Source organism: Aethina tumida, chromosome 5 (assembly GCF_024364675.1).
Source record: "Aethina tumida isolate Nest 87 chromosome 5, icAetTumi1.1, whole genome shotgun sequence".
NCBI classification, from domain to species: Eukaryota; Metazoa; Arthropoda; class Insecta; order Coleoptera; family Nitidulidae; genus Aethina; species Aethina tumida.
This window is the reverse complement of record NC_065439.1, coordinates 28,407,640-28,420,549: the sequence shown is the minus strand read 5'-3', so window position 1 is coordinate 28,420,549 and position 12,910 is coordinate 28,407,640. Positions and strand designations below refer to the sequence as shown.

At 31.3% G+C, this 12,910-nt stretch overlaps 1 protein-coding gene across 2 annotated transcripts; it reads right to left on the bottom strand.

Moving 5' to 3' along the window:
* Positions 1 to 909: 909 nt before the first annotated feature.
* LOC109609627 (DENN domain-containing protein 2B) lies at positions 910 to 12,106 on the bottom strand. 2 transcript variants are annotated; one of them, XM_020026329.2, is made up of 10 exons: positions 11,992 to 12,106; positions 10,382 to 11,903; positions 7,718 to 7,783; positions 7,364 to 7,402; positions 2,651 to 3,004; positions 2,377 to 2,601; positions 2,103 to 2,322; positions 1,764 to 2,028; positions 1,532 to 1,703; positions 910 to 1,469 (listed from the first exon to the last, which is right to left on the bottom strand). In XM_020026329.2, exons 2-10 carry the CDS (start codon positions 11,768 to 11,770, stop codon positions 1,071 to 1,073), a joined length of 3,129 nt encoding a protein of 1,042 aa, XP_019881888.2. In that variant the 5' UTR covers positions 11,771 to 11,903; positions 11,992 to 12,106; the 3' UTR covers positions 910 to 1,070. The 2 variants fall into 2 exon arrangements, with proteins under 2 accessions (XP_019881888.2, XP_019881889.2); XM_020026330.2 differs by having other exon boundaries at positions 2,181 to 2,322.
* Between the last annotated feature and the right edge of the window lie 804 nt (positions 12,107 to 12,910).

Here is a 12,910-nt window from a genome sequence, read left to right as displayed (position 1 = left end):
AATGAAACATTAATGGAATAAATTAAGCTTTTTATATATAGAAAAAATTAATTCAAAGGTCATTTTTTTAGATTTTGTGTGATTTGATGTTTTCCCTATTTATTCTAAATTAATGGAGGTGTACAAAATTCTTGTAAACTTGGTGTGTAGGTGGTTTAGGTTTTATAAAATCTCATATATATATATATATATATATATATATATATATATATATTGCTACTATTAAAACATCTATTTTACCGTAGTTTAAAGAACAAAAATTGTTGTTTAATTACTAGAAAATATAAAAACTTGTAATTAAACAATTATTTTTTTTGTATTAGTATACTTAACTAATAAAAGTGAATGTGTAAATAACTTTGGCACTCAATTATATGTCGTCAATACTTGTTAAAAATAACACCTAGGCTTAGGAATTGCAATTGTCACAATAATGTGGGAGTCACTATATAAACAGTATGAAAAAGCCTTACAACAGTAGAATTTACCCAGAAGTATTCAAAAAGGTAAGAACTGTTGGAAGTAATAGAAAAAAATTAAATATTCTGCAATTTTTGTGTAATTTTTTCTTACCCTCTATATAGTTATATAATCTAATTATTTATGAGTAATTAATTAATCCATTAATTCATGGAATTAGCTTTAATTTTTACTGGAAGACATCACCATCATCCTGAAAATCCATTATCTACAAATATACCAATCGATAAAGCGTTTGATATGACTGAATGTTGAGAGAGACATCATGCAGAGCAGAGAGGGAGAGTCTATCTGTTAATGTCTCCGTCATGTTTCTTAAAATTAAGTAGAATCATATTTATAATAATATACATGAATATAAAGTGATACTATTTTTTAAGTAAATTATATTGGTTTGTCAGTCGGAAATGTGTTACCTGTACACATGTGTATAATAAAACGAAAAATAAATTTTATTTTCAAAAAGATTGTACAAACTTACACATATAAATGAGAACTTAATCATATACTAATATAGTATATAAGGCACATAAAAAAATAAATAACGAAGAACGTGTCACAAAAATATTAAATAAGACATTCATGTATTGTCACTTATTAGATAAGATCATTTTATCAAAGTCTGAAACTCCTTCAGATGCAGTCTTCAAGAATTCATTGAACATTGTCGTTTGGGTAAACATCTCCAGAAACTTTCTTATTCCCTTCGTCTTGCCGTTCTTGACGAATTTGTCTCTATCAAATGTGTCTCCTTTGAGGTGGTTCTTGTAATGGGACATGCACAAAAGGAAAACGTTGAGGTAAGCATCCCTTAAATATTTGGATCGATTGTATTCGGCACTCTCTCCTAATCGTTCACTGTTGACTTTCTTTGAGTTGGCCAAGTTTAAGTTTTTACGCCAAATTTTCTTCATACTGTTACTGAGGATTTTGTCTTCATCCCCCTCCGAACGTAACACGTTGTTTTTGTCCAGATCTACGACTATGCCCTGAAATATGGTTGGCTTTAGATTTATCATATATTTTTGTTATAATTTGTTATTAGCCATACGTTTTCAATTCTGTGTTCACTGAGCACATCTTTGGAGAGACATCCACAAATTACAGGTGTGGGACTCTCTACAATAGTCCAGACGCATTCTGGAACCACCGGAATTACTGTGTGGGGCCAGACAAATGGATAGAGAACACTTTGAAGTGCTTCCACAGTCAGAGACAAATCACTATAAAAAAATAGTGGCAATTAAACACGATGAAAGAGCCAATGAAGAAACAAACAGTACCTCAAAACTGAACTAATTAAAACGACTTTCCTCTCCAATAGTAAAGAAGAAAAAATACTGAGGATAATACTAGACGGAAGTTTGTGTAAACTACTTAGGTCTGTAACCTCATAGCGAATATCTGGGTGGAGTGTTAATTCTAATAATGTACAGTCGCTGTTCTCACAAATAAGACGGGGGTTCATTACGTTGCGGTTGAAATCATCTTCATTAACAAATACTCTATCACCCTTCCTTGTAATGCTGCCATATTCTCCGGTTTTGCCTGCAACAATAATCGAATCAGTACATAACATAAACACCCATTTGCCAAGATTAGTATCCACACAAAAAACATACCAATATTAACATAAGCACTTAAATCAACCGATTCCTCGAGTCCGTTCATATTGACCGAGTTATTGTTTTCTTTATTACCCTGTGAAGGATTAAGGATGTAAGTCAAATCCACTGCAATTGATTGACCTGGCAATGGATACGTCTGCATGTAGAATTGCCCAATTAATTCATCGCGGATCTTGTCTGGATAACCGTGGCGGGACTCTAACTCTTCCAGGACCTACAATGGACAATTTTAGCCATTTTTTAAGTATATACTTAGACAATTGATTACTTTTTTATAGAACCTAGGTGAACGATGTTTGCTGAGGATGCAATAGGCTAGTGGTAAACATGTGGTGGTTCCCTCTGGGATTACCCGCCGACAATACCCGTACGTTCTTTCGGCTTTCTCATCAGTCAACACCATGGAGTAACACTGAGCACTGCAAGAACTGTCTACTGTGGGCATGTGAGTCTCCGGGAAGATGAGCTTCTCAATATCCGTAGGTACGTCCACCTTAAATGTTATGTGTAAAATTCGTTTCTGATTTACTCGTACAATTTACCTCTGCCGGGAATTTGTATTTGACTTTGACTACATCCTGAGAGCGCTCCACGATCAGACAACAAAGGAACAGGGGATCCGTCTTATTGAATTTCGGTTCGCAATATTTGGGTACTTGTCGGTTGTAGTGTTGGAATTTTTGCACCAGATCCTTTACGTTGGTGTTGGAGTTGGAGAATCTTCGCTCCAACGTGCGATTTAAGGTGTTGCGGAGGGTTTCTACTCGATCGACATTCTCCTGCTGTTGGAAGATGGTGACGATTTCTCTTACCCGGGATGGGGATGAGTCTTCGTTCGACGTGGAGCAGATCGAATCGGTGTCTGACGTAAAGGATGACATGGATGAAAGGTCCAGCTACAAAAGAATACCAAAATAATATAATAATATAATATATCATAAATTTAGCCTTACAGCGTGTAAATTTTGAATTTCTATTATGTAGATATATAAAAATATAACATGTAAGTAGATAAAAAAATTCTTATCTTTAAAATATATTTTCTTGTTAACGATACTTGTTGATAATCTCACGCTATACTAATATTTAAATCTTATTATTTAGATTCTCTTTTAGGCAACTTTGCCCAACTATAATTTTAATGTCTAATAATATTACTTTGATATTTTGCTAATTTTTTTCGAATTTAATATTATAATACAAAAAAATATGACATTTATTACTTAAATTCAGTCAAATTCGAATTAGTGGTTTTTGACTGAATTTAAGTAACAAATGGCATATTATTTTACATTTTCAATATATTGTTTTATTATAGATTATTATAGAATTTTTACATTTTCAATTTATTTTTGTATCATAGATTTGACCCAAAAATAACTAATTCCAATTTGACTGAAATTAAGTAATAAATGGCATAAATTTTTACATTTTCAATATATTTTTCTATTATAGATTTGACCCAAAAACAACTAATTCGAATTTGACTGAATTTAAATAATAAATGGCATATATTTTTACATTTTAAATATATTTTTCTATTAGAGATTTGACCCAAGAACAACTAATTCGAATTTTAATGAATTAAAATAATAAATGATATATATTATATTTAAATATGTTTTTGTATCATAGATTTGACCCAAAAACAACTAAAACTAATGTATAATAGAATAGAATAGAATAGAATAGAATAGAATAGAATAGAATAGAATAGAATAGAATAGAATAGAATAGAATAGAATAGAATAGAATAGAATAGAATTATTATATTATGATATATACAGAAATTTTACATTAAATATATTGAATCTCCCTTTCAAATAAATCTCAAAAACATTCTTCCATCGAACGATCACATGAATGTGGAAAATTACGCAGTTATTTAGTCATTAAAAGAGCTGTTAATGTACAAGCAATAACAAAAACAGGCACGTATATTAACACACATTTGATTTTCATTTTGCTTAGCCAATTACTTTAAAATTACTAGTAAAAGTACTTGTGAAAGACAACTAATGTAATGGTGTAGGACGTGAAAAAGCACATTTATAAATTTAACAGTATTAAAAATACAGTAGTCTCACCTTATCCATTTTGAAAACAATTTAAATTCGATTTTATAAACCACAACGAAGGAATTAATCTCGGGACGTACTGTGAGAATCTCGTGCTCCGGAAGTGCATTATTGTTTTGGGAGGGCTTCGCCTAAATAGGCCTTGTATCTTATTTATGCTACAGCGGAAACGATTCTTTATCAACGTGCACGTTGGTACACATTTTAATTAAATAACTACTGGTTCGAGTTCTGCTTGTTATAGAACGGCACACAAAATTCCAATGAGGTGTAATTGGTCTGATTAACAAACAAATGAATCACAGGTGATCTTGGAAAACACAAAGGTTGTGTTGTGCTTAAAATTCAACTATGTATGTAACTACTAAAATTATCGACGCGCTCATTTACTTTTTTATGTTACGAAGAGAAAGCCTACCAGCATGTTCCTGCTGGAATATTATCAGAATGGAAAGGGTCGATGATTTTATTTTATTTTATTTTATTTGTCACTTACTCCGATCTTTTTAATATAGTTCCACACTGCAGCCATTATCCAGGCTGATTTAACAATTTTCACACACGCACCAAGAACAAGTTGCTCATTTCACCTCCAGTTCAGTTCACTAAACGTGCAAAAACTAACACAAACAAATGAAAAGTCGCCGAGATTGCGCCACTGAATGTGTGCTCTGATCTGGGGATTTTTTTAGTTGATAATCTGTAGGAGTATTTCCGTTTATAAATAACTCTGACGGTGCAACCGCAAAAGAAATTCGCCAGTGCGCCACTACGTGTTGGAAAATCGTAAAAATAAGTCGCCTATCCCAAGTAAATTATTGTTATCAATTTCGGGCTGTTTTACTTAAACAAATTACTGGAAATATTATATAATTATTAATGTGTGGTTTACAATAAATAAATATTTTGACAAAAATAGCAAGAAATTATTGTAAAAGATTGTTTATAAACAACACCAATATACTTTGTTAGAAACATACTTTTTATATTAATGTTTGAATATCAATCTTACTAATACTATATAAAATGCAGAGATTGTCCAATAAAATCGACAACCTCGAATGGTTTTTAATATTCAATTAATAAAATTTGGGTGTATTAATAGAATGGCACTTGGTTTGAGGGTATGCCAAAAATGTTCCACCACGAAAATTGGAGGCTATATAGACATTAAAAAACTTTTTTTTTTTTCAAAATAAATTGGAAAAATTGTTCAAGTTATAATTGCTAAAATAATAATAAACAAGTTTGTCAACTTTAATTTTAATGAATAATAAGACAAAAATATTTCAGAGATCTGAAAAATATTAACAAGTTATATTTTTCAATAAATTTCCTTCTGTCTTCAAATAGTGACTGACAGCTTAATTCACTGCGCCAACAAGAGCATTGACACAAGCTATATTTAATAATAAGTCAATAAATAAATTGATTTTTAATGTTTACAAATAAATATATGTCAAATGTGTTATGTGTACACAATTGAAGATATGTATGAAATGTAAAATAGGACAGAAATACAACAAATAACACTTACGGATTTTCTTTTATAAAACTGAGGTATAGTTAACATTTTTGAAAGTATACAGTACGCAAAATGCTCCACCCTACTGGATTTTGTAAGATATACATGCTTGACAAAGATAGTCAAATATTGTCTAGTGGTAGGAGTTTCCACTCTTAGAGACAATGCGCCGTGGTAGTGCGCACTGGCGCACAATATATATTATAAATTAATCTACGCGAATGTGGTTAGTAACTCCTCATGTATATAGAGATGTAGTACGAGTTATTAGGATGCTTCGTTTAAATTGCGTAACTCCGTAAAAAGACATATTGTTTGAGGGTATATCAAAAACAAAAATACGTATTCTAAAAATAAACTTATTTTTCCAAAATAAACATATATCCCAAAATTTAAATAAAATAAATAAAAACAAAAAACTAAAAACAATTAAATAAGATTGATAAGATAAGAAATTGGACATTTACACAATTTTGTAATAACTCATTTAAAAAATTAATTATAATATTTATCAAATTTTATTATCAAATCATTTATCAAATTTTATTATTTATTATATTATAAAAAATAATATACAGGGTGATTCATGTAACTTATTCATTAGAAGTTTATGGAGAATAGAATAAATTCTAATTTATTTTGAGTAAAATTTAAGGGCTGTTATCCCCGTTTTATTTTCGTAGAACATCCTGTGCTCTTCGATTTATACTCCAGTGGCGGGTGGTGAAAAACTAAAAAAAATTAAAAAAATCCAAAATATGGATTTTTAGAAAAAAATGTAATTGAAAAAATTAATGCTTTTAAAGAGTTTAACCCGTGGTTAAATTTTCGACACTCATTCCCCTAACACCCTGTATATACAAGGTGTTTCGCAACTCACTGTTGCATAAGTAGTCGATTAATCATTTTTCACCCCTGTTTTTAACACTCCGGTGTCTGCGCAAATGATCCCCTCCAGTCAGACCGGCCCGCCCACATAATTGCATGTGTATCTTTCTTTTTTGTTTACTAAGGAGGAGTATTGATGTTCCATCTCAATACTCGAGTAGTATGATCTATGATTTTTGAACCTGCATATACGAGTATTATGGGATTTACACGGTGCTATTAATTTTAAAATTGACTTGAACATGAACTCCTCCCATCCACCAACAGTTACCAGACAATTAAACATGCAAATCGTAGATTCTAAAGAAAACAGAAATATGCACAAGTCACGTGCAATAGTTATGTAGTACCAAAGACAGGAAGTGGACAAGGATGCCATAAAGGTAGAGTAAAAGTGAAATACCAAAATGAAGGTTAGTTGGTTACGAGACAGTTAGACACGAAAATAGTAGCATGCTAAATTACGATTTTATTCACAAAATTACAGAAAGTGTTCCATGCTAAATCGAGTCTCTGCATATGGCAATTCGTGACGCAATGTTGTCGCTTATGGTAAATTGAGTGGAACCGTGATTCATTCTTCACGTCGTCACACAGTACAACTTTTAAACTGCCTATAATACCTTAAAATTATCTAATATATTGAAAATGAGATATTGCCAACTTGTATCACAGTAAAATACAATTTTTGGGAGTGGCAACCTTCAACAGTTTAACATTTAATAACTAACTACAGAAGAGTAACAGCACTAGGAATTGTGTACCTGAATTTTCATTGGAGAGTTGGGAAGGTGTCCGGAATCCTGAAAATGAACACATTTATCATTCATTGACGTGTCAACCCCCATAAGGGAGAGTAAATGTACTTGCAAAGAATCCCAGAAGCAATTTAAGAAAGTATACAGTTACTCGCATTTAAATTGATTATATTAAATGAAAGACTGGCATTGTGAAAAAGCAAAACTCTCACCTCACCGCAACACCACAATAGTCTGCTGTTACGGGTCAGTTAATGGGAAGAACGTTTTAAACTTCACATCCGTTCCTCCGAAGATTATTACTTTCAACACGAATGAAACTTAATAATCTTTTGTCCGAACAAATAAAATTGTACCAACCTTATAGGAAGACGATCCTTCTATTGGAAACTCCTGTTCTTCATGAGCAACGCATACAGGGGAACTCTGGAAATAAAATTAAATAAATTAAAAATAGTTTGTCAATCTCAGTATCAAATTTAATTAAAAATCTCATTTAATTGTTATAAATAATAATTTTCAATATATAATTTGTTTTTTAAATATATTCAGAACATTTTAAGAATTATACTTTATTAAATATTCATGATATTCAAATTTTTATAACGAACATGTCTGTAAAGCCACCAATTTTGATGCTGGAAAGATCAATTTTGGCATACAGGTTAACCAAGGACCATCTTTTTAGAAGTCATTATTAGTACTATCAAATTTTATACAGGGTATTCGTTATTCATGCTGTGATATTTTGAAACATCAATAGCATTCTTATCTAATAATGGAATATTATATAAGTTTAACATAGTATAATTAAATTGAATATTAAAAAACTTCGATAGGTTTGAGATTTTAGCAATAAATTAGTATAAACCCGTCTTCCATAATATTCTAATGAATTATGTGAATCACCGTGTATGGCAGTTATTTTTAAACACAAATTTGTAACCATTTTAGGAATACTTCGTTATCAATTATACAGTAAATTAAATTTGTAATATGTGAATTATTTTAAGTAATTTACTGAAATTATCCGCAAAAAATGTGGCGGTGTAATTACCTACAGTTATTTAAATTATAATATGTTACAGTAACATCTTGACCAGAATTACAGGTTACAGGGTGTCACAGAATTTCTAGTCAATTACATACAAAATATAATAATCTAAGATAGGTTTTTGTTGAATACTTGTCAGCATGTTGATACAGAAAATAAAATTTTAGGAAAAATCTATGTGGAACAAAACGTGCCAATTAGTAAGTGGAACGATTTCCACACCACGTTTTCAGGTAAACAGTGGACAAAGAGGCCTAAAATCAAGATGAAAGAAGGGAGACGAACATCTGCTGCTTTGAATTGAGATAAAAAAACTGTTCCTTATCCTCCACAGACATCTGGTTGGGATCCCTATCAACCAGAGTGCGTCAAACCTATTCCGTATTTTCATTCTTTTTACTTTATTTATATAATATTAATTTATTTTACACAAATATGGTCAAACAGATTATTAATAGGAGGATAATAATTAAGAGGGAAAGGTGAAATTCTATTGGCAAATTTCACTTTCATTAACTAATTAACTACTAAATAAGCTTTCAAATAACCTCCAATAAAAAAAACAGGCATTTTACGTTTAATATTATATGAACCTTGCATTCAGTTCTATTAAATATTAATAAATGTATGTGTGTTACCATTTTTGCAAATTGTAAAGGCATGCCAGTCTCTATTAAGAAATAACGTATAACATGTTAGAAATGGCAGCAGCAAGAACGAGGGTCAACGTCCAGGAAACGTATATTTTATAATGCCATATATCTACGAATCGATGACTGACAGTGAAGGTTACAAAGATTTTACTTGAAAGGGATTTTTTTGCCAATGATCAGGTTACACCACCTGCTTCTACATAACACCATCTTAAATTACATCTAGTCAAGTAAAAATAACCACAATAATAAACTTAATTAAATCACAACTGAATAAGGCACCCAAAATATTTTCTTAAAACAATTTATCTGACACAATAAGGATTTCACTGGTTACAACATAAAATTGAATTGTATTAAGACGTTCGAAATCTGTAGAATTGACTAGATAATGAGACGATTAACTTTCTAATCGGCCTTTAAAACAGGGAAATCTTTGAACGATGATATTGTGCAACACTTGCTTATAGCCCAACTGTTGGGGAAATTAATAGAAATAATCGAGGCTCCCTATTAATGACTAACAAACAATTGTGATATGTGTAAGAACGAAGTAGAAAACTTGTCCACTCAGTCCAATACTGGTGGAGTATGTTTGTCATTCACATGGAAGCAGTGTGTTTGTCATTTGCATCTATTTACAGTCGTGTACAGTTAGCTATTCAACACTTATACCAGCAGAATCAACGACACATTCTTCAAATTGTTTTGTTCCACTTATTCCATCGGCTTTCTATGCATTTTGTAAATTAACTCTTAATTGGGATAATAGGGTGGGAATCGACACAATTGAAACGTTACAAAAGTTACTAATTGTATTCTAATTAACGTTAAAAAAGCAGAAATGAGTGAACATGTTTTGACGTAAAAATTGATAACAGATAAAAATTGTATTTACTGTACTTATAAGCAATATATATTTAAAAAACAATATAAAACGTGCACCAATATTTCAAATGTGTGTACCAAAAGAACACCCTCCTATTAACATATATGTATTTCAATTTTGGATCTATCTCAATTTTGGTACACTGTCAGGACGTTATAAGTTTAATTATTTATGGTACTTTCACAGACATATGTTTAAATGTAAACTCAGAGTCATTAGGTATCTGTGAAAGGAAAAAAAACCCTCTATATATTGGTGCATATTTGGAAAATAGAAAAATATATTCATAAAGTTATTAACTACGCATATTGGAGGTACTATTGTGACAATTATCATTATTTTATCTTTATCACCGAAATTATCAACAAATAAACGTTTGACATTTAAACAAACGATTATTTTATAAAAAACAACGTAATATGGCTTACCATATAATAAAGGCTGTTCCGTTTCACTTGATTATTTTCCTTTTCATCATCACCATTCCTGTGATGGAACGGTTCCGCATAAACAGGCTCTTCCTGCGCCCTGTCAACAAAAAATGACGACATGGGTTCTTTTGGCTTTTCATAGGTAGTATTTGTGAAGCAGTTGAAGTCAAAAACAGAATTTTTGCCCGTCGTTCCGGGCTGATCTACCACAGGCAATTTAGGAAGGGACCTCTGAGATTTGCTCTTGAACAATAAACTGTCGTCACTGTCTTCCCCTGATGTCGTAGACAATTCCATTTTGGCATTTTTTCGTGCTCTCAGTTTATTGTTTTTCAACGCATTTTCCAGTTTTGTTAACATGTATTTGGGATCAGCTTTTTTAGTTGGGGATTTTGGTTTAATGTTTAGTTTTATATCACTCTTGGGTTTGGGACTGTGCAAGAATGAATTGTTACTCTCGAAATTGTTTTGATTTGCAGCATGTTGGAATGTTCTTGGTGGCTTTTTAGGTGCTGGTCCAACTGGTAAGGGCCTCTTCAAGGCTGACTTCAGAGTGTCAGTCAAACCAATGTGGTTTATATTTGTCACATCTGAATCATTCTTATCACTTAACTTCAAGGTACTAATGCTGTAAATATCATGTTTTTGCATAACTGTTTCAATATCACAATTCTTTTTACGTAGAGCTTTAGGAATTGGCTCCGTGTATAAAAGAGATAAATCTACTTTGTTCTGTATTAGTTTGTCTAATTTTTCTACTGACTTTGCTTCCATTAAATTGCTTTGATGATTCTGATATATAACTGTGTCATTAACAAATGCAGTCTCGTCATTTTCATTATTATTGCAGAATTTACTTCTTATGTATTTAAAATCAGCAGAGCTCTTACTCTTGAATAACATTGGCTTGTTTGTCATGTTGCTGTTCACTGTTGTCCCTGGTTTCATTCGTTGGTCACTCACCACTAATTTAGTTTTCTTGCACTCTTTATCAACATTTGCACACTTATCACTAGTAATAACATTGCTGTTACTATCACAGTTATTTTTTAAGGCACTGTTAAATTGTTTCACTTTGTTTTCAAAGGTTGTACTTCTATTTGCGTATGTGTTTCTTTGGAATGGTGTGGCATTTTCCACGGATTTGTCCAAACGGAAGGCCGGAGTCCTTTTGATGTTCCTTTTAAGTGGATCACTGTGTTGTCTGGACAAATTGGATTTGACAGGATCCAATTTGACTGGGCTCAAGTGACTCCTGGCTGTGTATTTTGGGGCGATCGAGAGCTTCTCCACGGGGGACTTTTCATTTTTTGCCTCGGCTTCGTACTGTTCGAACTTGTTTTTAATAGTTTTGACCCTATTCGTGTTCGTCGGCGGTTTGTACATTGTACTCTCCACTGTTATTCAATTAATTCACATGTTGCAGCAATCTTCTTGCACAGGAAGTGTAAATTATGCGGTAAGTGGCAGGGCAACAAGTAGCTAAACAGGTGGTTGTGAAAGGCCACCGAAAAAAAATCTGTAAATAGAAAAAAAAAACGGACTTACATTAATTATCGGGTTCCAAGCAGCGAAGGATTCGAACTAAACGATGAAATTTAACTTACTTGAAATGTTCCTGGTAATTCGTGTTAATTTTAATTGAACTTCATTCAAGATTAATTGGTTAGACGTGTTTGTTGTGTTTCTTGCGGGCGAGTTGCGCGACCGTTTACTCACGAATCTGTACAAGTTTGACAGCGGTTCTCTGTCTCGTAACTGGTGAATTTAAGCCCAAGGTCATGCGCTCTTTGAGTTGTAACTTATACTGCAACACGTAATACACGTTGCTATAGATACAAATAGACAACAGAGAAAAATGTCAAAATTTGAAAACATCGTTACAATGAAAAGAGTAATCCCATAGAAAAAAATAAATTACTTAATATCAAAATATATATATATATATATATATATATATATATATATATATATATATATATATATATATATATGAAATTTATTCAAAATATATAATTAATAGAATTTCCTTTTTTGTATTTCTAACTAACCAGTAACTAAATAAAATTAACTGAAATATAAGATTCTGTGTCAATAATACATACATACTATCATCCAAGCTTTCTTGTGGGGAATAATTTTATTTTTTAGTTAACTAGATCTAGGTAATTTATGTTATTTATTTCTGTAAATGTGTATGTGTTTTATATATATTGAATTAAATATACAGTTTGTAATATGTGAACTTTATTTATAAAACTGTTAAACATTCTAAAATATAAGATTCTGTAGTAATAATACAGACATACTATTACCTAAGCTTTCTTATAGAGAGTCATTTTATTTTTTAGTTATCTAGGTCTAGGTAATTTATGTTATTTATTTCTGTAACTGTATATACGTGTTAAATATACTGTTTGTAATATGTGAATTTTATTTAAAAAACTGATAAACGTTCTAAAATATAAGATTCTGTATCAATAATACAGACATACTATCATTGAAGCTTTCCTGAGGGGAGTAATT